This window comes from Eretmochelys imbricata, chromosome 3 (assembly GCF_965152235.1).
Source record: "Eretmochelys imbricata isolate rEreImb1 chromosome 3, rEreImb1.hap1, whole genome shotgun sequence".
NCBI classification, from domain to species: domain Eukaryota; kingdom Metazoa; phylum Chordata; order Testudines; family Cheloniidae; genus Eretmochelys; species Eretmochelys imbricata.
Genome location: NC_135574.1, coordinates 160175755 through 160201242, shown reverse-complemented (window position 1 = coordinate 160201242; position 25488 = coordinate 160175755). Strand labels below are relative to the sequence as shown.

The window sequence follows — 25488 nt, the reverse complement described above, 5'->3', positions numbered from 1 at the left end:
AATAGCTTAAAGAACAGGAGTACTTGTGGCACCTTAGAGACTAACCAATTTATTTGAGCGTAAGCTTTCGTGAGCTACAGCTCACTGTAGCTCATGAAAGCTTATGCTCAAATAAATTGGTTAGTCTCTAAGGTGCCACAAGTATGCCTTTTCTTTTTGCAAATACAGACTAACACAGCTGTTACTCTAAAACCAGTAATAGCTTATTACAAGTCACACTAGAGACAAAGATGCAGTACAGTACCAAGTATTTAGATTAACAGAAATGATAGGTGGCTCCATAGCTCAGTGGTTAGAGCACTGGTCTTGTAAACCAGGGGTCGCGAGTTCGATCCTCGCTGGGGCCTGAGATTTATTTTGCTCGTGAAAACCTGCTAAATAAAATCATTTTAGGGCAGCAAGAGGAGGGGGCAGCTCCAGCCGCCCTGCTCTGTTGCAGGCGCTCAGCGCGGGGGCTGCGGCGCTCCCGCCCCTTGCAGAGCCCCGGGGCTGGCTCAGAGGCAGGGACCCAGGCACCGAGCCGGGAGACGCAGAGCCCCATTCTGTGCCCGCGGCACGTGGAGGTTGTTAGGGCCTCCAGCCCCTGTTTGCTCCCCCGGCAGCACCGCACTGGGGTGAGGCTGGGAGGCCGCACGCCGGGCCGGGCGGAGTGCAGGGGGAGAGACACGGGACGCTGCAGCCGCTGCTCTTCTCCTGCGCTACCGGCAGCTGACGCTGCAGGACAAAGCCGCGGCGCGCCGGTGTCACCCCGGAACCCGCGACTCCGGCCCTTGGCACGTGTGTGTGTGTGGCCGTGGGGGAGGCCCCAGCGCTGTTCTGCAGGGCGTGGGGCCCCTGACTTGCCCGCTGGGGCCCCGGCCCCGCTCCCTGCTCGCGGAGGCAGGGCTGGGGGCTGGCGCTGCCGCACCCGTCCCGTCCCGTCCCCGGGCTCCCCCCCCCGGGGAGCCGCGCCAGGAGCCGGGCTGGGCTGCGGGCAGGAGAGCAAAGCCGTGGGGAGGCACGCCGAGCTCCCCCGCCTTGGCTTTGCCGGCCGAGAGCAGGGACTGCCCTGCCCGGGAGCGGAGAACACGCCGGCCCGGCTCGGGTTGGCACCTCTACCAACGTGCGTCGGTCTAACTCTCCTGGTTGTTGGCCAGTGTGGGGCATACGCCCCATCCTCACAGTACTGAACCTGTCTGGCTTTTTAATCACAGCTCAACTAGCCCCCTCCCCCACAGTGAAGTAAGTACTGTAACGATCTTCAGATTCCCAGGTCCTAGGCCCACTTCATGAAATCCGCTAGATACTTTTGTTCATTGGGTTTTTAACCAGTCTAAGTTGTAATGAGGCTTTTCTTGGTTCTTTCTGTTTATAGAAAACAGCTGCTGCTTCTACAGCACCCAGCTTTAAATTATCTCATTGCATGATGTTTTGCATAAGGATTGGGTGACCAGATGTCCCGATTTTATAGATTTCAGAGTAGCAGCCCTGTTAGTCTGTGTCCGCAAAAAGAACAGGAGTACTTGTGGCACCTCAGAGACTAACCAATTTATCTGAGCATAAGCTTTCGTGAGCTACATCCGATGAAGTGAGCTGTAGTTCATGAAAGCTTATGCTCAAATAAATTTGATTTTATAGAGACAGTCCCGATTTTTGGGTCTTTTTCGTATATAGGCCCCTATTACCCCCACCCCCGTTCCGATTTTTCACGCTAGCTCTCTAGTTACCCTACCTAAGAAACAATATCCAACCTCAGAGTTACCAGCAGTAACCAAACTAGGTGCAGGGGAACTCCAGGGAACAGACTCACTGACAGCGGAGAGAGGAGCAGTATTGTCCCTCTGCATCTGGTGAAAGGGGTCAGGATTTGGCCCTCAGTTTATGTGATTTGGGGAGTGTAAGTTGCCATGACGGATGTCTGCCAAACTCTTTTCACAGTGTTTGGTGTTCAGTTTGCTTCAATTGGGTGGTTTGGGTCAGCTTGAATTTTTGTTCGAAGCAATTGCCCAGCCATGACTGGCCTGACTTTCAGCTGTGCTGAGCAACTCTAGCCCCCCTGGAAATCAGTGGGACCTCCAGGTACTCAGCAACTTTGAAAATTAGGCACATAATAACAAATATGTCTAAGTAGACAGCTGCCTAAAATAAACACACATTCAGATTTTCTTTTGGAGTATTTAATAGAAGGTGATTCTTTTAAAAATATATTTTGACAGATAAGAAATTCAGTGGAAAAGGATGATAAAATACTGACCAAAAATATCTGGCAGCTTCAATGTATTTATTCCATATACCGTGATTAAAATATGAACCCCCTCATAACCAGTTAAGCCCACTGATAGACACCTGCTGTCTAATCCTACAATCCTTATTTTGGCAACACGCCTTGAAGGTTAAAAACCCAAATGCCTGAAAACCAATTCCTACCCTCACTGCACCTGTGGGACTGTCACTGAAGTCAGTGGAGGTTTTTGTATAACTGCTAATGTCAGAAAATGGCCTTCAAAGCAAGATTTGCAAAGAATGTGAAACTTAAGAGGATGGGAAAACCTTGCTGCAGTTAAAGTCATAATAGGACATATAGGTCCACCCATGCTAAACTCATGAAATAGCACACATTCACCAAGACTGAATTTTCCCCCACATAATCTTATGAACATGTTATAGGCACAAAAACTGCACACAGGTCTGATTCTTCTAATAAGGTCCATGTTGGAAACCTCCAGTTCACGCCACAAACTGGTCTTCTTTTTCTCAATCACTTGCTTTCTTTTTGGCCCGTTGGGAGTTCATTTGTGTTCAGAGGGAACTCCTTGATCTGACTCCTTTTTTCTTCTGTTTTTTCTCGTTCGCTGCTGTTGTTTTCTTGGGGAGAAGTTTCTTCTTGGCTCTGGTTAGCTGGGAACCTTTCCTGTCTGGCAAAGATGTCACACGTGATGCTTTGGATACCTTTGGAACCTTTGTCTTCTCTTCTGCTGGATCTAGTTTAGTCTTGGATCCTTTGGCCTGCCTCTTTTTGCCAGACACAGTTGGCTTTGCTGCTGACAGCTTGGTGGAGCTTTTTGGGGAAGCTGGCTTCTTGGCTTTTTTGGAAGTTGTTGTGGTGGCTCCAGTGGAGATGGAGGATGTGTTGGGAGGCTTGGTTGTTGGGGGTTCATTAAGCAGTTCAAGGACAGTCTCTGTGAAAAATAATTAAAATGCTTCAGTGTTCCTGGTTTAAGGCAAAACACTAACTCAGACGTATCCCTGAAAAAGAGCCTTAGCAGACTGACAAGCAGGCAGGCAGATTAGAAACATATTTGCCTGTCAAAAGAGATTAAAAACTGTGATGCTTGAACACTGCCTCACTTTTTTCTCATTTTGAATCTGCTTCCTCCATTAAATATGAACCTTGGCTGCTTCTTGTAGGGTTGTTAAGAATAAGTTTGTTTTCTCTTAGAATGAAAAAAGATGATGGAACATTTGTTTAGAAAAAAGGCCAAAATACATAAAGAATAAGATGGAATTTGCAAGCAGATTTTATAAAAGGGTAGATAAAGTTTCTCTTCGGCAGCTCCAGTTTGTTGACAGGTCGTTATTATGATTAGTATTAATTATTTATCTTACAGTTGTATCTACAAGCCCAAGTGGGGCCTCATGGTGCAGGGTACTGTTCAACCTACGTAATGAGAGGCAATCCCTGAGTCATAGACATTACAATCTAAATATGGACCACAGGCAAAGGGCAGGGGAACTGAAGTATTATTATCCCAGTTTTACAGCTGGGGAAACTGAAGTGCCGAGAGATTAAGGGTTAGAGTAACAAAGAGAGTTAGGTGTTGTAAATACATAACTTTTAGCCCAGTGGTTAGGGTAATTGCCTGGGATGTGGGAGACCCCCAGTTCAAGTTCCCCCCTCCACATGAGGAGGAAAAGGGATTCCACAGTGGAACAGCTTCAACAGAAGAGACTGAGGGAGACCCACACTGAGCCTCCCATAGCTCAGTGGTTAAGCCACTCCCATGAGAAGTGAACCAGGCATCTCGCTCATTAAAGGGCAGTGCACTAACCAGTGGGCTAAAAATTATGGGGGAAGTGGACCTCCTCCTCTCGCCTTCCCTGGGTCTTTTTTGTGGAATTAGGTGGCCCATCAGCATGTCTACCAGATTAGGCACTTCAAGTAATTTAGGTGGAGGAGCACCTGTCTTCCCCTGGCTCATGAATCACTCGGGGGCCTAGGTGGGAGATAGGCATTTGGATGCGTAGAGGTAGGCAGCAGTGTGCATGCTCAGAGGCAGAAATTTAGGCGCCCAAGAAACTTTTACAACAAAAACCTAGCCACCGAGTGAGTTTAGGCACCTACAGGGTTTGGCAGCAGCCAAGCAGAAGTCTTGAGAATCACACTGGTGTCAAAAACCTGGACATAGGTACCTAAGTCAGGGGGGTAGGCACCTAAATACCTTTGTGAATGAAGTCCACAGTGACTTTGGCTACACTGGGAGTCTGTGGCAGAGCCCAAAATTGCACCTAGGTCCCCTGAGTGTCCCAATCTAGTGCCTTACCACAACAGCATCTGTCCTCTCGTGTTTTCTGCTCATTCTGTTGCTGTAGTGAAGACTAAAAAACTTTCACCACTTCCAAACTCCTCTGAGGAGACTAAGTAGAAGCAGCATATTTAATATGCAACAGAAACATGAATTAACATACTTATTGTACGACAACAGCTGTTGCATAGTACTTTGGCTTTAACGAATGCTGTACATTTCAACCTGACAGCTCTGAGATTCCACACAATAAAATGAAAACCTAAGGACTTACTTGCCAGAGGAGCAAATGGGATACGCTTACTCTTTGTTTTCACTGGAATAGGCTTGTGTTTACACTTCCCAGGTGGAGCTCTCCTTGAAAACAGATTTAAAAGATAAAAAGGCACATGTGACTATCTAGGAAATGATCAGGAAGTTTACTTTTTCCAGAGACAGAGATCATACATCAATCCTCCTTGTTAGGTCATGTGCCCTCAGGAGAAACCAGACCATTTGCAATTAGAGAGGGTCAGAAATTAGGAACGCTTTTCACAAAAAAAGTATGCCTTTTCTCACTGAAAAATGTTCACATTTTATTATTGTGGAGTAATATTTTGGTGAGACTATTGTGAAAGGTGCTACATAAAATTCTCTTTTCTTTGCTAGTTACCTCACTCTATAATATCACCAAGGTGCCAAGCTCCTCACATCTGGTCACCTTCAACAGAGAAAAGTAGAATAAAACAAAACTACATTAAATTGCAATGAAAGAAAAATCAGGATGGAAGAGCTATGATTGTGACACAACTGAGAGAGCTAGACTGCTACCCAACTCACTCGCTGCCCCTATCTGTTGAGATGCCAGAGTGTGTGAAGCCCTAAGGCCCTGATTTTCTGGAGCAACCTCAGCTTTCATTGGAACTGTGGATGCTGAGCACTCCTGAAAATCAGGCCCTTACTAAAGTTAGATGCTTAATCAAACAGACAAGCAATGAGACCTAGTTAGCAGGGAACCCAGATGAGGTGCAGAAAGAAAGAAAAAAAATAAATCTCCAAAGGACCATGGGCGGTGGGTATTATAGGCTGGGGGAGGCTGTACCTCCTCAAACAGCCAGGTGTGGCCCTGCCCACACTCCGCCCCCAGCCCCCCTTCCTTCCCACTTGCTGCAGCTCCAGTCTCCTTGTGGGGTGGCTCAGGCCACACCATCCACCCTCCTGGTGCTTCAGGGCTGGGGAGGCTGTTCCATTCTGCCCACGCTCCTGGGGCCGGGGCCACGCCGCCCCCCCATCCCCGGGGCTGGGGAGGTGGGGGCTGTGCCGTGCCACTCCTCCCTCCCAGCGCTCCAGGGAGCTTGCCTCTGGCTTGGGGCTAGCGGCTGTGGGGCTCTGGCAGGGGGTGTGTGCAGAAGGGCTGGTGCCTCAGGTGGAAGGAGCAGGATTGGGGCCTAGCCTCCCCCAGCTAGCAGTTCACCGCCCATGCAAAGGACCAAGGGAAAGATTAAACACACAGTCATGCTCTGGAAGGCAGGTGAGGGGAGAAACTTCTGAAACTCAGCAAAGAAAATTGGTTCATTTCAGGAAAACTTGTAGAGCAAGCAGCAAGTCCTCCTGTGAAGTAATGCTGTTCATTAGTGAGCTGCGTCCTTGCAGGAAGCTGGCCACCTGGAAACTCTCTTCAGGCTTCTTGGAAAAGGTAAAGCTGGGTTTCTCCATTTACACAGTAGAACCTCAGAACACATGCAGTAGACTCTTGCAAGCCAGCTTTCCTTGTGTGCAAATCCAGAAGAAATCCCTACAGTACATTTGCTAAGTCATAGATGGCAACAATTCAGGAAAGTGCCAGCATATCACTGCTTTTCAACAGCCTCCTAAGATTATCAAAATATAGCCTAATAGACCCACCCGGGAGAACTGATTCATAGCTGACCCTGCTAAACCCCATTAACCTAAGTTCATACCATTGGAATTCACAGGAGACTTAGAGACTACAAAGCATTTTTAATCTGTTTTCAATTTAAATTAGTTTAATTGGGTTTTTTCACCTTTCTCTGCAGTATGGGTCATGACTTGCCTGGATATGGTTCACCTCATCAGTCAGGCATTGGTGGCACCTGGGTGTCTCCTGGTCTCTGCCTGTGGCACACAACAGTTGAGTCTCCTCACGACTAACATGCTTTAGTTTAACTGAAGTCATTGGGCTCAACGTAGGGGCATTGGGCAAAATTTAATGGCCTGTGATATGCAGGGGGTCAGATTAGATTAGTGCTTCTCAAACTGAGGGTCCCAACCCAAAAGGAGGTTACAAGGCTATTGTAGGGGGGTCGCGGGCGGAGAGCCCAGCTCTGAAGGCACCGCCAGCAGCAGCGCAGAAGTAAGGGGATGCTATGAGGCGGGGGTCATCGCTTTTTTGTGAGGGGGTTGTTACAGCCTGAAATGTTTTCAAAGGGGAGCCCAGCAAAAAAAAAGTTTGAGCACCTCTGGACTAGATGATCTAAATGGTCCCTTCTGACCTTAAACTCCAAGACATGGGCACTTCCCTGGCACTGCCACCAATCCACTGGCAGACACCTGGGCTGCGGTTGCCCCACCCCATCCCCAAGAACCCCACCGTCTCCTCCACTACACACACACACACCCAGGTCCCTGCTGCTCGTTGCATCCTTCCTCCTCGGGGCGGAGAGAGCTAGCGGCTGGCGGAGTGAGGAGGCTCAGCCAGGCACTCTGGGGCCAGTGGGGGGGGGCTCCAGGGGTGGGAGGAGCTGGCACTCAGGGGGCCGGCAGCTTCAGAGTGGGGATAGGCTGGAGGCTTGGGGAGCTGGTGGCTAAGCACTGGCAGCCAGTGGCTCATCTGAGGGAGAGCCTTCAGGGGCGGGAGGGGCTAGTGCTCGAGGGGGCCAACCCAGCACTGGACCAGCCTGGTGCTCAGGGGGCCGACAGCCTGGCACTGGTAGTGGGGGCCTGCGGCTCAGGCGGGGAAAGGCCTTCAGGGGCAGGGGGCCAGCGGTTTGGCTTGGTGCTCTGGGGGGCCGGCAGCAGAGGCTCAGCCCAATGTGGCTGGGGCAGGCAGGCTGGGGCTCCTCCAGTTGTGGGGGCCTGTAGCAGGGTAATTACCCCGCTCTGGCCCTGAAGGGGTTAAAAGCAGCCCTGGAGAGGGCTGTAGCAGGGAAAGGGATTAAGAACAGCTGGGGGAAGCTGACTGTGTAGCTGACCACAGGTGTGGCCATCTCAGTTAGGGCCCATCTGGCCCTGATAAGAGGGCTGTGGGCCAGAAGCTGGAGGAGTCTCACTCTAGCCTTGGAGTGGGAAGGGCTAGCTGCCTGGGAACAAGATATCTAGAGCTGGAGCAGTGCTGGGGAAGGACAAAGGGAGCTGAGGTGCTCCAGCCTGGTAAACCCCCAGGCTACAGGCCTTGGTAAAGGCCCAAAAAGGTACTGGGGTAGCCCAGAGATAGGCAAAGGCAGCAGGTCCTAACCCCTTACCAATGACGAGTGGCCATTACACTGCAGTCTGCCCCAGTGAGCGGGGGCTAGATGATGACTGGTGGTAGCTACTGAGGCAAGGTGGGTTTAGAGGGTTGGGGGTTCCCCTGGGAGGGGAGACCCAGAGCATAGGGGTACTACTGGGGCAGAACCCCAGCGTAAAGGGCACTGGGGTCTGGGACGGACACGGAGCCAGCAGCAGGCGAGATACCAGCCTGCAGAGGGTGCTCCATATGCTGGAGAGCTAATTCCTAAGACGACCATCAGGAGGCACTGCACTGGTGAGTCATTGCTTTGCTACAGGGCTGCTTAGGGCTTCTCCTTTTTATGGAGAGGGGTTCAGGGCTCCAGGGGGCAGGGCCTTGGGCAGAAGGGGGCAGGGCCAGCAGGCTAACCTCCCCAAAGCGGGCATTTACCCGCCTGTGCTCCAAGACACTATGAAGTAGTGAACAATGTTGGCATGACTATGCTAAACACTTAAATCCTTTAAGCACAGAACCGATGCAGCAGGAGGCGTGGCGATCAAGCTCCCCATGCATGGCCCATTCAGTTCTTGGCTTGTTTGCTGAGGCTGACTGACAACAATGGAGCCAGTCTGCATTAACTGTGATGTGAACAAAAACTAGGGCCCTGAGGAATTTCCTAGAGAACACTAATTTCATATAACTCACTAGTGAGACAGTAGCCTTATGCAGGTTAGATTTGAACTAGTGGCCTAGAGGTAAAAGCACTGTAACCCATTACTGATCCCCCCTCGTGTCATGTATCGTCAGCCATTTACCATGTTTTAATACTTCGTAGGTCACTAACCCCTTTGTGATGAGAGGAACATGCCAGCAAGGTTAAAGTTATGTGAGGTAAGATAGAATTTTTGGTGAAAGGCCTTTTTGGCATTACAAAATTAATTGATGTTTATTTTATAGGGTCCTTGGCTGACGTATAGCCAGAAAAAGGCTATCTCCGTTGTGAACCTGAAGGGTACTGATTATTACTTTATACTATTAAAACAAGTTTGTGTTGTATCTTTGACTTGTAAAAAAGTCAATAGTTTTTAACCTTATTGTCCCCAAACTTTTAACAGATTTTGGACCAGATTCTATTCTCAGTTGTACCAGCCTAAGTCTGAAGTAATGTAAATTAATACAAATGTCAGTCTAATCCTAGAATTAACTTCCCTCAGCCAGTGGCGTTGTTCAAGATTTACAATAGGGTAACTGAGATCAAAACATAGATGGGTAGATTACTGATATATATTCCACATCTATTGAGCCAACTAGATAATTTGTGTTGATTATAAAGCAGCATGCAAGGGAAAACCAGATCTTAATGCTAACCTTGCAGGATCAACAAATTTGTAGATAGCTCCATGGGGTGCATAGGCACTGGGATAAGAAGTAGCCATAAAATAAAGCTCCCCTAAACAAACAGAGAGAAAAAAATAATATAAGCTGTTTCAGATGCAAATGCACAGAATAATTGCAGGTGCACTACCATTTCCCCCCTTCTCTTGGCCCTCCATTACATCACATAATTGTAAAGGAAGACACAATCCTATTTGTTTCATTCAAAATCTTTCTTCACACCTTGGGCCTGGTCTCACAGTGTGATCCATGTGGGCAGATTGCAATGCCCACACACAGACCCACTGACTTCAGGCATAGCAGTCCTGTGCCAATCACGATGCAGCATCAGGGCCATTGTGTCCCCCTGTGGAGGACACCCCAAAAGATTATTTTATTGGGTATATCTTATAAGTGTACTTTCTAAAAGTCTTGTTTTTATCCAGTAAAGCAGCCAGCACTTATAAATAGAGGAAACGCACACAAAAACAAAATATTTAGCTGACTTATAAACTACCAAAAAAATCAAACAGGCTCTAGAATGGCTAATCATTTGGGACAAAAGTCTCTTGTTACTGGGCTGTTCGGTTCATATTTGGAGAAATTGACTACTATCCCTAGAATTCATATTTTTCATTAGCATCAGTATAATATCTAGGGAGGTTATTGTAATTTGAGCAAATACCAAGCAAAACTATTATTGCAGTTCAAATTACATTACAGCACTGTGACAATTTTTAGAGGAAGAGTTGATACCGCAGTTTAACATCCATCCCTGCCACTTATTACTAGAACAGAGGCTAAAGCCTGTCAGTGTTTTACACTAAAACAACACTTCTGTATTCCCCAGGTCTGTGTCTCCTGCCTTATTTTTCATTTTCTAGACATGGAAGCCAAATGTGTAAGAACCTAGTATTTCCCGGTCTGAGATCATCCAGGATCTTTTCCATTACAAGCACAGGACGATATCCATATTCTGCTGAACCACAAGCTATTATGGAGGGCTTCCCCCTCTTCTTCCAAATTCTGCCAGAGCACAGCTGCCTGCTATCTAAAGCTTTGAGATCAGTTTTGCATTATGCACTGGAGAGGTCTTTGTACTCAAGAAGCCCCAAAGGCATGACCAATGGATCTGCTGGTAATTTCACTTTTTTGTTATAGTCATGATGACATTTTAAATCCTTGACCAAGCTTTGAGACATTCCTACCAGCTACAGAAAAAGGAATTCCCCCCCCCCCCCCCCCCCCCGCCTTCCAAACCAGGGTCTCTTCAGACCAGAACTCCTAGTGTTGCCATTGTGAATGAGAATGGTGTCTTGATGAGGTAGAGATTCAGCTGGCTGCAAGAACTGGAGTGAAGAGGATTGCATTGCAATGACCCATACTCTTACATTGTTTGTTTGCTTGTTTAAATTTAAAAATGTATATGGGCATGAATCCAACCACCCCACGCAACTTTGAGCAAGTTCAGATCCAGATTCAAATTTCAAGTGATTAGTGAGCTCTATAATGAGCTGTCATGAGTTCTGCATCACGTGTGTCCGGGGTACGTGGGAAAAACTGACAAGGTCTCATGACTGGGCATATTTCTGAACTGTCTGAACCATCTGTGAACCCCCGCTGCAATGCTGAGATATTTCATCACCCCTGTGCAGTCAGTCGGTCTTCACTAACATTTCCCAAGGGCAGCCAAACCCCATATATTCGCCCTGAAACACAGAACCCAGTTTTCTGTACAAGTATGGTCAGGGAGATGCATTACCTGCCTCGTCTTCAGCAAAGGAGATGATGAATTTGTTATAGGAGCTAATCAGCCCAGGGAAAGCACAGGCTTTAGTGCTACCAATACAAATATCTTGTTTCTTCCATTTATTTTCCCTCTCCTCTTCCTGCAAAGCCATAAGGCGGCTGGATGAAAAATAAAACCTTTGTTGTAGGATTCAAATTTTCCATTCTCAGGGTTAATTCTTGCAAAAATCATGTATCACTGGAAGTAAAAGGTTAGTTGGAACCCTGATCCTTAAACTGGGTTTAATTTTCTTTTGTTGGGCCTGAATTAAAACCCCACTCCTGAAAGCTCTAATTTGGGTGAAGTTCAGATCCAGCTCAGAACTTTACAGGTGCTGTCTCTGTAATGGACCAAACCAAACAATTGATCTAAATATGCTGACTATCTAGGACGTTCACTGACTGGGCCAGAGGGGTTCAGAATGCTCAGATATGGAAGCCATACAAATATAAGGATAGCTGGATAAAAAAGAATGGAAACTTATCTCCCTCACCCACTCATGAAATCACCAAAAATGTAGAGGCCATTCAGGTTTGGGGATTCACACCCCCGGTACACGTATCCTCCAGTGACGGACTTCCCCACAGTGTGGCCATAGGCAAATATCGGAAGAATGTCATCTGTTAAATACACACAAAAGAAAAAAAAGAACAGCTTTCACGGACTCGCTGATCAAAGAGCAACTGGTCAACAATACTGATATATACAATGGAGGCCAAAAGGGCTAATGCACATGGGAGTGGCTTGGTTCATGTCAATGGGGTTTCACCCATTTACACCAGCAGAGAATTTGGCCTAGGCTTTAAGGAGCTGCCTATGTGGCTTAACAAGACTCAGCCAGTGAACTTCATTATCATGCTGGACCAATATTCTTTACATCAGGTAAATGCTGCAGAGAGAGTTCATGAAACGTTACCTGTGGTTAAGTGGATCAAGCATTTTAACAAAGATTAACATTAAAAATTCAGTTTTCTACTGAAAAGACAAAATATGGAAGTAGGAAGTTGCAGCTCAGCTCAATAGATTTATACATTGCAACTGCTCCTAGGGGCGGCAACTGAAAATCATTCTGCTGGATCACACATATTACCAGAAACATAAGTTACTGCCTCCCTTTATGCCTGGCACCCTGAAAGGTGGTTCCAGCTCTTTTTGGGGGGGACTGACATTCTGCTCCTGAAAACTTTCAGTCCTGTCTGCACTTTTTCAATATGACTGAGATTTTCTTTTTATGCTGAACAGCACAGATAGAAAAATGTAAGGAGTTAAAATCTGAAGCCTAGCAGCCAAGCCTAACACAGGCACATGGTAAACTTTCTGATCCTTAGGCCACAGTGCTGGACCTCGTTAAAAACTACTGGCGTATTCTGCAATAATGGCACCATATGGCAATCACCACCACATATGTGGTGTGTAGATAGATACTGCATACCTACGCTCATATGCCAAGCTTAGTTCCCAGAGTCATTTACATTTTATTAACTTAAGAGTGTGTTTGTCAACAAAATCCTTAAGGAACATAATTACACCCAGCTCTTATATTGTGCTTTCCATCAGTTGATATCAAAGCACTTTACAAAGATGATCAGTATCATTATCCCCATTTTACAGATGGGGAAACTGAGGCACAGAAAGGTGAAATGACTTATCAAAGACAAAGTCAGCCAGGAGTAGAACCCTAGTCTTCTGAGGCCCACTCCAGTGCTCTATCCAGTAGGCAATACTGCCTCCCACATAAGATTTGCTATAAGATCATTTCACCAAGCCTGGTAGCCTGCCTTCAACAGTGGCCACTACGTGACGTTTCAGAGGAAAGCAAGTATTCCCCATAATGCATTTAGGCCCCAATCCAGTGCCTACTGGACTCCATAGAAAGACTTCTGTTGACTGCAATGGGCACTGGCCCTTCGCCATTTGTGCAATGTGATGCACAACACGGAATTCTTGAGATGCCAGGATGTTTTGTATTTTAGTGCCTCTGGACTGGAAAGCTGGGGAGCTGTATGTTTTCTTATCAGACAGGAACATATTCCCCATCCTCCTGTACATGACTTCAGATTACAAAGGTTCACTGGAAAAGCAGCAGTACAGTCATTAACTAAGTACATATTGCACAGTGTACTTAGCATATTGCTTTGCCTCTCCTGGAATTGACACCTCCTCATCAATTATTGGGAGTGGACTACCTCTACCCTGATCGAACTGGCCCTATCAACACTGGTTCTCCACTTGTGAGGTAACTCCCTTCTCTTCCTGTGTCAGTATATAATGCCTGCATCTGTAATGTTCATTCCATGCATCTGAAGAAGTGGGTTTTTACCCACGAAAGCTTATGCCCATATAAATCTGTTAGTCTTTAAGGTGCCACCGGACTCCTTGTTGTTTTTATTGCATGGGGTGTGCTTTTTCAAGCAAAGCTCCCACAAGAAGCTATTGGCTTACCTAAGGAGGAATTATAGCAAAGCTTTATGTCATAACATTCAAATCCCTCCTTAGCTCTCCAGCCGTAGTTCCCTCCTTTAACAATGATGTCAACTTCTTCAAACCTGTTCTGTCCAACATCACCACAGAATATTCTTCCTCGTCCCTTGTGAGTGACTGGATCCCCTCTGTCAACAGCACAGCGCCACATATTCCTGACCCCATATGCATAGACCTCAGGGAGAGCCTTGGGGTCAGAGACAAAGGGGTTATCTGGTGGGATGCGATAATGCTTTCCATCTGGACTTTTTCCATTCACATCTATCCGTAAAACTTTTCCTAGTAATGTACTCCTGAAAGTAAGGCAAGGCATGAACAATAGGTTAAGGAGACTGTCAGGTAAACCAAGGTTCATAAATGTTAATCTCAGAGTTGGTGGGAAAATGGGAACATTGTGAAAATTTTCATGAAAAATTTGTCCCTTTTTTCATCAAAAAATATTTAAAATTTTAAAAAATTTCAACCAGCTCTAATAAATATTGTAATGAACTGGATTAGGGGAGTGGAGGGAGTACACAAGCATCACTGCCCTCTCCTGAAGGGCATCAGAACTGCTTGGCTGTGTGCGATAGGCCCTCTGCTGCACACAGCTAATAGAGTTTTTTCTTTAGCTCACATAGAATCTGTGTTTTTCTGGCGAAGGGAGATATCAGGTCTCTCTCTGCTTTCCCTGTGAAGTTCCACGTGGCCACAGTGTGACAGCCAGGAAGCCCCATTACAATATTCTTCAATCAACACAAAAACTACCGCCATAAATGATACTCATTAGCACCCTTGTCTCAGCAGAGGGGCAAAAGAATGGATGGACCGTGGTAGCAAAACCAACCCTTAGATGTGATTCCTGGTTTACAATGACTAGTACAACAAAAATGCTGCTTGATCAGTCCATTCTCTTATTTTGTTAAAAGTCCAAGTTCTGTCTCATCATGCATTAAGCCAATGCATTGCACTAGCATGAGAGATGCATAAACCTGTCCTCCAGCTTACTTGTTCTGAGCATTCCCAAATTTTCCAAAAGGGTCCCCAGCTTTCCCTCCATCCCCGATGAACAGATATAGATAGCCATCCATGCCAAAGAGGAGCTGCCCCCCGTTATGATTTGCAGCTGGTTCTTCAAGTTCCAAAAGACTCCTAAAAAGAAAGAAAAAAGAGAAATAACCACAGATGTAGCCCCTGGATGAGATTCAGTGTCTTGTTGGGTTAGAGAAACATGTTACTATTCAGTCCGCACAATAAGTGGAACCCCTTATCTGCAGAACATATCCTTCCAAGATATCTTACTGTTCCCAGGCTAAGCAAGGACCTTTCATGTCCATTGATAATCACATCCCTCCATTTATGGGTATGTCTACATTTGAGGTGTGATTCCCACCTTGTGTGGACATAAAAGGAGCATTGCCTCCATGGCAGCACAGGTGGCCTCTCGGGCTAGCCATCTCGAGTACAATCCTGCCTGCCCTGGGTATATGGCTAACCCAAGCTGCTGCCTGTGTGGCTGGGGACACATTGCTATTTTCAGGCACTAGCTTGAGCAGAGCTAATGCGGGTAAGTCTACGTGAGCTGGAAATGACACCTCCCAGCTCAAATGTAGAGACATACCCTAAGTCTATGATAAGTGCATAACCAGCACGTGGGCACTGATTGTTCCCATTGATTTCATCTTGCCCTTTTAGCAAATGGTAAATTCAAATAACTCAGTGGATCTTGTTCTTTTCTTACTGTAAAGGCAGAGCTCTCAGAAAGTTTGACAGTCCAGAGGCACTTTTCAGCCATAATAAACTGTGAAATCTATATTTACATTTGGATTTTTAAAATCTAATTTTGTTGGGTGCATTTTCTAGCACTTGATGAGGAAGGTGTCAGGGGTCTGTTAGTGCCCAGGGAAATGGGCCAGACATCAAGGCCTTGGGGCGGAAGTTCTCTGCTGATCCACAGAACACGTACAGCATGGCTGCACCCACGCTATGCCACCATTGTACTTTCATCTTAACACAGACAAGCCACCTCTAGAAGTGAAAGGACACTTCAGTCCCTGTGTCCATTCAAACCTTGACCTCTCTCCTCACACTGCCAACAAGGACACTAACAAGTGCCTCAGTTTTCCCATCTGTAAAATGTGGACAATAGTACTTCCTTCAGAGGGTTCTTCGGAAACTTATATCCTTTGGAAATTGCTTTGGGTTCCCTCTAGGAAAGGCATTACAGAAATGCCAAAACTTCGTTAGTATTATTTATTAGAAGCAGAGTGCCCATCGTGCTGGGGGTTTCTGTAATATGGACACTTGCCACTGGGAATAGGAATGAGATCCATCAGCTTTATTTCACCTGAGCTGCTCTGCAGCTATCAGCCACTAACCGTATGGAATGGTTTCAGTCAGGTGACCTAACACCATTAGACTTTTTTAACCTGCTACTGGTGGGGGCTTAAAAATGTGATGTCATCTGTGCCCCTTGTGGCACAGAATCCACCACCAGCTGGGGCGCAACCAGAATTTTCCTAAGGAGGGGGCCTAGAGCTCTCCCTCCCCTGCACTCAGCCCCAGCTCTCTGTCCCACACTCTCCCCCTGTACCCAGTCCAACCCATCCACACCGCCTCTGCGCCCAGCTCTGAGCTCCCTACCCCACACCCAGCTTTGTGGTCTCCACACCCCATACTCAGTCTGAGCTCTTACCCAGAGAGGTGATCAAGCTGAAGAGTAACATCCCCAGCAGGGCACAGGCTAATCCCCTCCTCCTGCTGCATCTCTGCTTCCCCAAGAAGCACCAAAAAAGCCCAGATCCAGTCCTCCCACCCTCCTGGGCACTGGGAGTTTCCACTCCCCCTGCTCTACTTCTCCTTAGGAGCTGGGAGTGCCCAGTGCTCGTGGGCACCAGATGGACTGCAGAGGTGGGGGGCCAAGCAGGCACAACACTACTCAGCTTTGGCCTGACCATCCCAAAGTGACTGAGCCAAATTTCCAGCTCCAGTCAGGGGCCCAGGGGGGGCCCTGGGTCCCCCCCAGCTCTCCCTTAATTGCACCCCTGACCACCAACCACCGGCACAGAAATAAAATACCGGTGCTCATTCAAAAACACAAATCTTCCAATACATTTCAAAGTTTATTCTGGGTGAAAACTGTTTCTGGCCTTTTAAATGTTCACTGTGAGAAACAGGCACTGGGTTTTTGTTTTATATCTGTCTTTCAGCAAGACTGTGAAGCTCACAAGTAACAAAATTATTACTGAATCCTTTTCTATGAGTGAAAGGGACAGAATCAGCCTCCCCAGAAAAGATGTTCTCGTTCTGAGCAGTTTAACTTTTATTAGAGGTGAGACCAAGCTGGTGCCCTAAGAACTTCTGTAGTTCCTTTAGCCCTGTGATGTGTGTGTGATATTTATGTTATCATTGCAATAAAATGCCTTTGCAGTGGGCAATAAAAACACAGCCTATTTAATATTATTGTTTATAAAGCAATTTCAGAGCAGGAGTTAATTCTCTACAGGGGTCACAGTTTGAAAAGTTGGTGTGTTTGAGGCTGCCACTGTACTGCTACATTTCACAGGGCACGGACAGGAGGCAGTGTGTCTAAAGGTTAGAGAAGGAGAATTTGGCGCTATTTTCCATTCTGGTGTGGGCTCACCCTGTGACGTTGAACCAGCACTCACAACACTTTCTGTCTCTGTTTAGCAATCTCCTTAATGGGCCCAGCCAAACACCTGGATCTGCGCAACTTAGAATGGTCATGAGCTCAGTATTCAGATCCAGATGTTGCAGTTGGGCAGGTTCCTGTGTGGTCATATGAGAAATTGATACATTCAAAATGGCTCTGAATAAGCTTTACCTTTCTGAGCGTGGATCAGCTTTGTTGACATCAGACGTTAAAACTTTGAATTCACTGATCCGGATCTTCTCCGCTTTCTTCTTGTCCATGTATGAATAATAGATGTAAAATTTTCTGTTGTGTTTGTGCTTGGGGTGAAAAGCCATCCCTAGGAAACCCCTCTCATCCCCTATCCACGGGGTAGCTAGCACTATTTTCTTAATATCTAGAAAGGGCTCCTCCAGTCGGCTCCCATCGGGCAAGTAGACCCAGATGATCCCCACCTGTTCAGCTACAAACATGCGGTGGGTGTTGTCATTAGCATGGAGCATCAGTACCGGATTCCTCAGCCCATTAGCAACCTCTGTCAGGCACAGCTGAAGGCAGCCCTTGGGGTCCTCCACTACTGACCCCAGGTTGCGATTGAGGTCTGTGTTTTTCAGCACATTGGGGTAGCAATAGTCTTGGTCCTGTATGTTAAGGAGGTTACAGAAGCGGGTTTTGTTCCTCTCACAGCATTCTTGAATGTGTTTATCATTAGTCAGCAGTGTAATAGCAGAGCGGCAATTGAAATGGAACTCAGAGCAGTAGTCAAAGCAAAGTCCTGGGAGGTTCCTAAGAGGTGTCTGGGGGTTTTCTGCATCATAGAGATGTGCAGCATATGGGGAGCACTCCTATGAAAATAAATACAAACTAATTACATGTCTGTCTGTGTATACAGATTCCTGATGCACTGAGTAGCCTTCATCCAAGCAAATTGGTCAGTAACATGCAAATAATTAGTAAGACAAAATAGCCCCAATTAAACAATCTTGGAAGAATATTTCCACTGCATTTTTCAGAGATATTTAAGGTCTTGATTCAACAAAGCATTTAAGAAAAGCCTTAAGCATGTGTGGAGTCCCATTTAAGTCAGTGCATAACCTTGAATTATGATCAAATTTAGCTTGAACTGGGATTTAAAACTTTTGGGTTCTATTCCAGGATCCCCCACTGACTCTCTGTGTGATCACAGACAAATCATTGAGGTCACCTTTTTCACTCTTGCATGCCTAAAGATTGCATGCCTTAATCAGATTTTTAGATGTGCAAGATATAGGTTAAGTGCCTAACATTAGGCAACCAAGTGTGAACATTTGGGTGCTCACAGCTCTGTGCCTCATTTTCCCCATCTGTATAATGGAGGTATTAACACTTACCTACCCAATCTTGCAAAATTCCACTAGTCTTTCACCCAGCTGGGTTTCTGTGTTACACCCTTCAGGAAATAATGTTTCTATTAATACTTGACCTGTATATTTGTTGGTGCAAGCTCTATAGAAACTAAAATACAATCAGTTAAATCCTGATGCTCCTCTCACCCTGGTTTTGCGCTGGTGTCATTCCATCGGCTTCAGGAGTTCTCTCTGCTGTACCTGTGTGAGGTGTTCAGGAGGCTAAGAACTATGGCAACTGCTATAGTATCCAAATGCGCTTACATGTGAGCATAGCCACCGACTTTTCCCAGCGCTGGTGGGTGCTCCATGCCCCCGCCCTCGGCCCCACCCTGACTCCACCCCTGCCACACCCCCTCCCTGCCCCTATTGGACTTCTTCCCCAAATCCCTGCCCCGGCCCTGCCTCTTTCCCAAGCACACCGCTTGCCTGCTCCTCCCCCCTCCCTCCCAACGCTTGCCCGCGCGAAACAGCTGTTTTGTGGTGGCAAGTGCTGGGAGCTAGGGGGAGAAGTGGGGATGCGGTGCACTCAGGGAAGGAGGCGGAGATGGAGATGAGCTGGGGTGTGGGGGCAGGGCGGGGAGGTTGGCTGCCGGTGGGAGCAGAGCACCCACCAATTTTTCCCCATGGGTGCTCCAGCCCCAGAGCACCCACAGAGTCAGCGCCTATGCATGTGGGGGAGATATGCATTTCTCACTGGAGCAAGAAGCAACCTTAGTACCTCTAATCTTAATGAACTCCCTCCAGCCTCTACTCCTTATCACTGTAGTGCAAGGTCTTCTACAGTTTAAGGTATTGAACAAAGTGTACCCTCTAAGTAGGGGACATTCTTTTCCAGCCATTCACTTAGTAGCCTTTGCTGTTTCTAAACTATTCACATTTCCAACTCATTGTCAGTGTTGCAAGGAATGCAGACAACCGCCATTGTTTTGGCTAAATGTCTGAGGTGAAGGCATTCCTTGGGGTCTATGTAAAACCACCATGATTAAGCAATCTCATACTAATCACTAGTCATTTCCCATCTCTGTGGAAGGAGGGGACAGTGGGGGATGAGGAAAGGGAATGAATTATTATTTCAATTAATTAATAGAGCTGAAGATCCTCATATCCAGATGTCACTTGTCTATCATTTTCCCTTCACGACAAATGACTGATTTCTCACTAAGTGTAACAAATTGTAATTGTGAGCATAACACAATTAAATTAATTGTGACAAATCTGGGGCCATTTAGCATATCACAGTTGTCTCACTCATGTCACACAGACCTTCCTGGAGACAGTGGGGATAGAACTCTAATGCTTCTGCTTCAAAAAACACAGGCCCTTACACTTGAACTAAAGGAGAATCTCTATTAGCTATTAACAGACAGGCCCTGTGACACTCACATCTCATTCACAAATCATGAGTCAGCCCCCACCCCAATCATGATACTGGCTTAAGGGTTGGGAGGGATTTGGGGGAGGGGAGTTACAAAAAGAATAAATATTGTGTCCTTTGTAGTCATATTCTGGTTTTGAGCCTTTAGGATTCCTCCTAGCACATGCCAAGTTACAGGCACTGTGCCTCATCTGTATACAAACCTTAAAACATGCCAATTATGACATTAGCTAGCACATGCTAATATCACACCTTTCAATCCTAGTCTAAACAAGGTTTTATTCACCTTTCCCCTGCACCAGCCAGCTGAACAGGGAAACCTTACATCCTCTCAAAGGATGATGAAGCTGCCATTCTAGTGTGTGCTACCAGGGATTGCCTCCTGGGGCATCAGCTGCCACGCAACCTCCACATACCTTTTTTCAGTGCTCTTTCTTAAGGACATCAAGGGCAGGTCTTGACCAGGGCTTGACATGGACTGTATGGACCAGATCCTCAGGTGGCATATCTCAGACTAGCTACCCTTTTACAGCCTCTGAGAATCTAGCCCTAAGTGTTTTCAATCAGTCAATCAAATAATTAGCAAATATGGCCCAGACCGTCAGCGGGTGTAAATCGGAGCAGCTCCAGTGATGTCAGTGGAGTCATGTCACTTTATACAAGTTGATGAGTTGATCTTTTGCTTTCACTTCAGCTAAAATTATAAAGAGAAATGCAGGTGATCTAGGATGTGACAGAGGCAAAGCTGTTCAGAAAAATACTTTCTGAACCACTCGTTACAAGAGTGCTCTCTGTCTGTATATATGTAAACAGATATCGATAAGGTGCCAGGAGATGGCACTCAGGAACATGTAGCATGGCTCCTGGGTTTTGTAGGACCAATAAAAGGTGTTGTGCACTACAAATAGCTTCCTCTTTGCAGCGCATTACATCAGCTCTTAACACCAACTTGCTACCAAAGCAGGCCTGTTTGCTCTCCACTATTTCTAGCATAGAATGGATGCATTGGCTTCCACGCACCTGACTGAAAGGGCTTTGGCCATGTCTCTACTACAAGTGATACAATGGCATAGCTATGGTGCCATAGCTGTGCTGCTCTAGCCCCATAGTGTAGATGTAGACTATACTGATGCAAGCATTTTTTCCATCGCTGTAGGAACTTCACCTTGGGGAGGCAGACGCATTCTTCCATCGACTTAGCTGTGTGCAAGATTGGATCCTGACATTGTAAGCGTCTCAGAGTCTGTTTTGTATCGTGTGCAGCACTCATCATGTGTTAACATTTAACAATCATTACTAATTATTAATATGTCCTTGATTTGGTGGAATGATGATCTGTCCTTACTACTTATTGGATCAAAGAGCTAGGGCTGACTTCACTTGAGGGGAAAAAAGCATTATGCAGAAGAACCTTGCTGACTGTGCTAATCCAATAAACAGTTGAATCTCAGGAAGTAGCCTAGTCTGTTCCCAGTGTGTTGACATTAACAGCAATAGAAGCAGAGGCAGGTCATTAAAAACTAGCAGTTACTAATCACTTTTCATCAAAGAGTTAATAGATAAGTCATTATTTTAGGATCTCAAGTTACTGAGACAATTATTTTTAAAAATATACACCAATATTTTTATAATATGCTATGAAATATGATTACAATGAATTCACACTAAGCTACACATATCAGGACTTATGATCAAAGTATAAAGATGCAACAGTCTTAATTGTTATTATTATCGTGTGTGCTTATTTTCTAACCGTCACATACAGGAAATCCTCCACAGGCCACTCAGTCATTAAACGTTAGTGTGAATTATCTCTGCCATGGCCAGATTCAATTTTTTCTTAGTTTATTGGTTGTAAGTGACTGATGAAATGTTGATGTTGTTTTTCTGAAAGCTGGTTTCTCCAAGGTGATTCCAGACTCTTACCAATGAGACTATAAAAGTGGAAGTATTTAGTAAACATGGATAATATTTGAAAGCTAAGAAGGATTAGCTGGAAGAATTTTATACCTTTGTGATAAGCAAAAATATGTTTTTTGGCTGCTTTGTGTTGGCATACAGTAAATCATGACCAGCATGATTAGCATACCTGTTAAAAAGTCAAGTCCTTTCTGCCCACAAATCATTGTACACACAGGAACCCAAGAGCAGCTTTTACTACTGAACTGCCTGCTTCCATGAGCCAGATGGGCAGTGGGAAGAAAAGTAGAGGGGAAATGCAACAGCTGAAGCTTCCGGATCTTTCAGCTGCATGAATCTTCTAGCTGTTTCTTAATGTTGTTCTACTTTAATAACCACAGCATTTGCAGTGTACTAGGCAGGAGCACAATCTAAACACATCCGTCATGAGACCTGGGAATGCAAACACTGTGCTTCATGTCCTGTATAATCTGCCATCCAAGTCACCCTATATTTATGAGCAGAATGAAAAATAAATATTGATCTTTTTAATCCTCCCTTAGTTACAAAGGGGCTAGTATTGTTCCCCTCCCAACAGCGGGATACACTCCTCCTTCATTTCATCAGCACTTACAGCTATCAAAAAATAGTAATTCATTATTAACTATTGTTCCTGATGTTGTCACATGCAGTTATAGAACATCTATCCCTGTGGTAACTGGCCACACTTTGATCCCAATGCAAACTATGCAATAACCATTGTCTAGTAACGTTACCCCCACTGTCCCCTCTCCCCCAAATCCACACATCCCCACAGCATCACAAATGTAAAAGGGATGACAAGGAGAAATCACCTTTTAATGAAAACCTATAGCACGTGAGCGTGCACACAAACACATGCACAAACATACTGTAAACTTCAGGTTGAAACCCTCTGCCCTACCTGACACAGGATATCCTTGATATACCCTCCACACAGCTGGTGGCCCTGGGGATCAATGTAATCCATGATCTCCCAGTATTTAGCTGCAATGCTGTTGTCCTTATCCTGGTCACAGCAGCCAAAGGTCTCATAGGCAGAGCAGAACTCCAGGTGGAAAGGGGGCTGGAAAGGGGGTCCGTAGTCCAGGCACTGGGGGTGCCCCCAGAGCATGCCTGCTTGGCACAGCAAGGAGACAGAGAGGCAAAAGAAAAAGTTGGGGGACAAGTTGGTAACTCCAAACCTGCTGCTGTGTGGCCAAACATTAATCTTCTCCACTGGAGGTTTCTTGAGGTCAGATGTATAGGAATCCTGGCCATCTTTAAGATAAGGCCCATTCATCCTCTGAGCTTTACAAATTGCCAGCTGCAGAACTCAGTGTTTGCTAAGGTTTTTGCTTGCTCACTCGCCCTCTCCCAAGCTCTCTCTCTCTCTCCCGCTCTGAAGTTTACTATTTGTGGGCTGAGGAGAAATCCTGCAGGCTGTTTCTTTGGTATTTCACACGGCACATTGCAAGAATCTTTCCCCTCCCCTCTGCACATTTCTCATGCCCCCAAGAGCACTCACAGATCTAGTCCCTACAACTTAGTTTAAACAGGTTCCAAAATCATTCATTGAATATGTATAACAGGTAAACAGTACAATGCATGATCCAAATATATCCAACCTGATCTGCTCTCCCTATTTAGAATGCAAAGCATGCTGCAGCTGTGAAAATATTAGGGAAGGAAAATGAATGAATCACTTTCAGTCAGTACCTACCCTCTATTTAATTTTCAAGAGCTGGGTCAAACCTGGATCAGATTCTACAGGGATGGAAGCAGGGGGTCTTCCACCCTGTTTAAGATTCACTTAATAATCCCATCTTGAATTAATATTGAGTGTATGTGAGGATAAAAATCTTTACAGGGATGCTATTGCCATGTGAGGCATTCTACAAATTCAGAGCTAGAGTTAAACTTAAAAGAAATCCAAACATGTGAAGGTAGGAAATACAAAGTAAGGCACACAAACAACTTTAACTCTACCCTGTAATGATGCCATGTAACAACCACACTTTTAGGACTGTGTGAGCTCAGATTAGTTTAAAATTGTTTTTTAAAGACCCATTAGATTTTTGCATTTTTCCCTCCCAGTGTCCACTGCTAGACTGTGGCCTTTTGAGACTATACTTCTTAAAAAAACTAGTTCTCATAGCCACCGAGGATGTGCTAGGTTCTGTGTGCTGTGCTCACTGCTGATGACTCAAGTCATTTGTCCCAGACTCCAGTGCATGAGCAAACATGGCAAACAGATTGAGGCTACCTCAGCCACACTCCAGCTTTGTCATAGCTTCTCCTGCAAAGTTTTCCTTGCTCATTTGCTGCCAATCAGAAATTGGTACAGTAATATTCATGCAGCATATCTGGTTTGTAACAATAACAAATCCATGGCCTCTCAGAACTCAATTGCCACTATGCTAGATGCCACAGCCCACTCAGAACATCAGACCAACACCATGCAAATGTGCCGTTTCAAACTACAGGCCCCTATCACTTGAGGTAAAAGAGAATCTCTCTTAACCTATTAGCAGTGTAGGGCCAATGACACAGGGCTGAGCAGTTCTGATTCCACCCCAGACAGCAGTGTTTACATGTATGTCCACACCCACCCACCAGTTCATTACAATGCAAAGCTGGCTGAAAAAAAATAAACATTTGTGGAAAATATTTAAAGTTGTTTCCATGACCTATCACATAACATGGGGAAGTGTTAGTAGAGAGCAGGAGAGTTCCCATATCTCAGCCGGGGACAGTTTTTTTTAGAGATGGCGCCAGCTGAAATGACACCTCCCTTCCAAAGAGCCCATTGAAGTTGGTAAAATGCTTTGAGCTTCTTAGGTAGAAGATGCTGATGGAGGACAGAGTATTATCAACAGACCAGGTAGAAATTTTTGTCATCAGAAATTTTTTTTTATGAAAAATGGCTTTTCAAATGCTAATGTTTTGTAGATTTTCATATAATTTAAGATGCTTTGATTTTTCTTCAAAATTAAAAATTTAATTTCAAATTGAAATGAAAAATTGAACTGATTCTTTGGGTAAACCCTCAAATATCTACATCCCGGAACAAATGTTTGTGGAGCATCCAGGTTAGCTTTTACAAAGGGGTTAACTCCCTCAAGTCCATTGGCAACCAACCAACTCAAGTGAAAATCTCTTGTAGTTGTACTTCATGGCCCCAGTTGTTCTTCTACATAGAAAAACTCATGCAGGGGACAGGAAACTCCAAAAAGTTCCCTTGAGAACAGATCATCTTTGGGAGGCAATTTATGCCCTGCAGAATAGGCGGGAGTTCAGACCCCCACAGATCTCGGGGAATCCACCTCAGCTTCCTGTGTTAAGGTCTTTGGTTCCGTGCTGCCCTGACCCACTGCAGCTCTTCCACAATTTGCTGTGACTCTCCCTGAGCCTCCACTGACCTCTGCCTCTGTGTGAAGGAAGAGTTCTTGGTCTCTGCCCTTGGGATATCTTCAACTTCCTCCCTTCAGAAAACCCCATTTACTATCTGCTTCCACAATCTATTTTCGTGTGTCTCACCCTGAAAATATTGTAACTCTGGCCGTACAGCCAAAGTTCGTTGTCTGCACAGTACCTCTGCAAA

General features: G+C 45.7%; 1 protein-coding gene and 1 non-coding gene across 2 annotated transcripts; one reads left to right on the top strand and one right to left on the bottom strand.

Annotated features, from left to right (window-relative positions):
• The first annotated feature begins 274 nt into the window (after window positions 1-274).
• On the top strand, window positions 275-347 carry TRNAT-UGU (transfer RNA threonine (anticodon UGU)). The gene has a single exon. It is a non-coding gene; the product is annotated as a tRNA-Thr (tRNA).
• A 1949-nt stretch (window positions 348-2296) lies between these two features.
• HHIPL2 (HHIP like 2) lies at window positions 2297-24739 on the bottom strand. Its single transcript, XM_077811931.1, has 9 exons — window positions 22810-24739; window positions 17397-18049; window positions 14561-14704; window positions 13535-13866; window positions 11586-11712; window positions 11066-11211; window positions 9298-9379; window positions 4777-4859; window positions 2297-3158 (listed from the first exon to the last, which is right to left on the bottom strand). Exons 1-9 carry the CDS (start codon window positions 23185-23187, stop codon window positions 2779-2781), a joined length of 2325 nt encoding a protein of 774 aa, XP_077668057.1. The 5' UTR covers window positions 23188-24739; the 3' UTR covers window positions 2297-2778.
• Between the last annotated feature and the right edge of the window lie 749 nt (window positions 24740-25488).

Excerpts from the sequence above, each read along its gene's own strand:
- HHIPL2 (XM_077811931.1), bottom strand. The coding sequence starts at position 23,187 with ATGAATGGGCCTTATCTTAAAGATGGCCAGGATTCCTATACATCTGAC. Across the intron at positions 13,867-14,560 it reads TTTGGGAATGCTCAGAACAA|GAGTACATTACTAGGAAAAG; the intron begins GTAAGCTGGAGG and ends CCTTACTTTCAG. Across the intron at positions 4,860-9,297 it reads AAATTTGTTGATCCTGCAAG|GAGAGCTCCACCTGGGAAGT; the intron begins GTTAGCATTAAG and ends TCTGTTTTCAAG.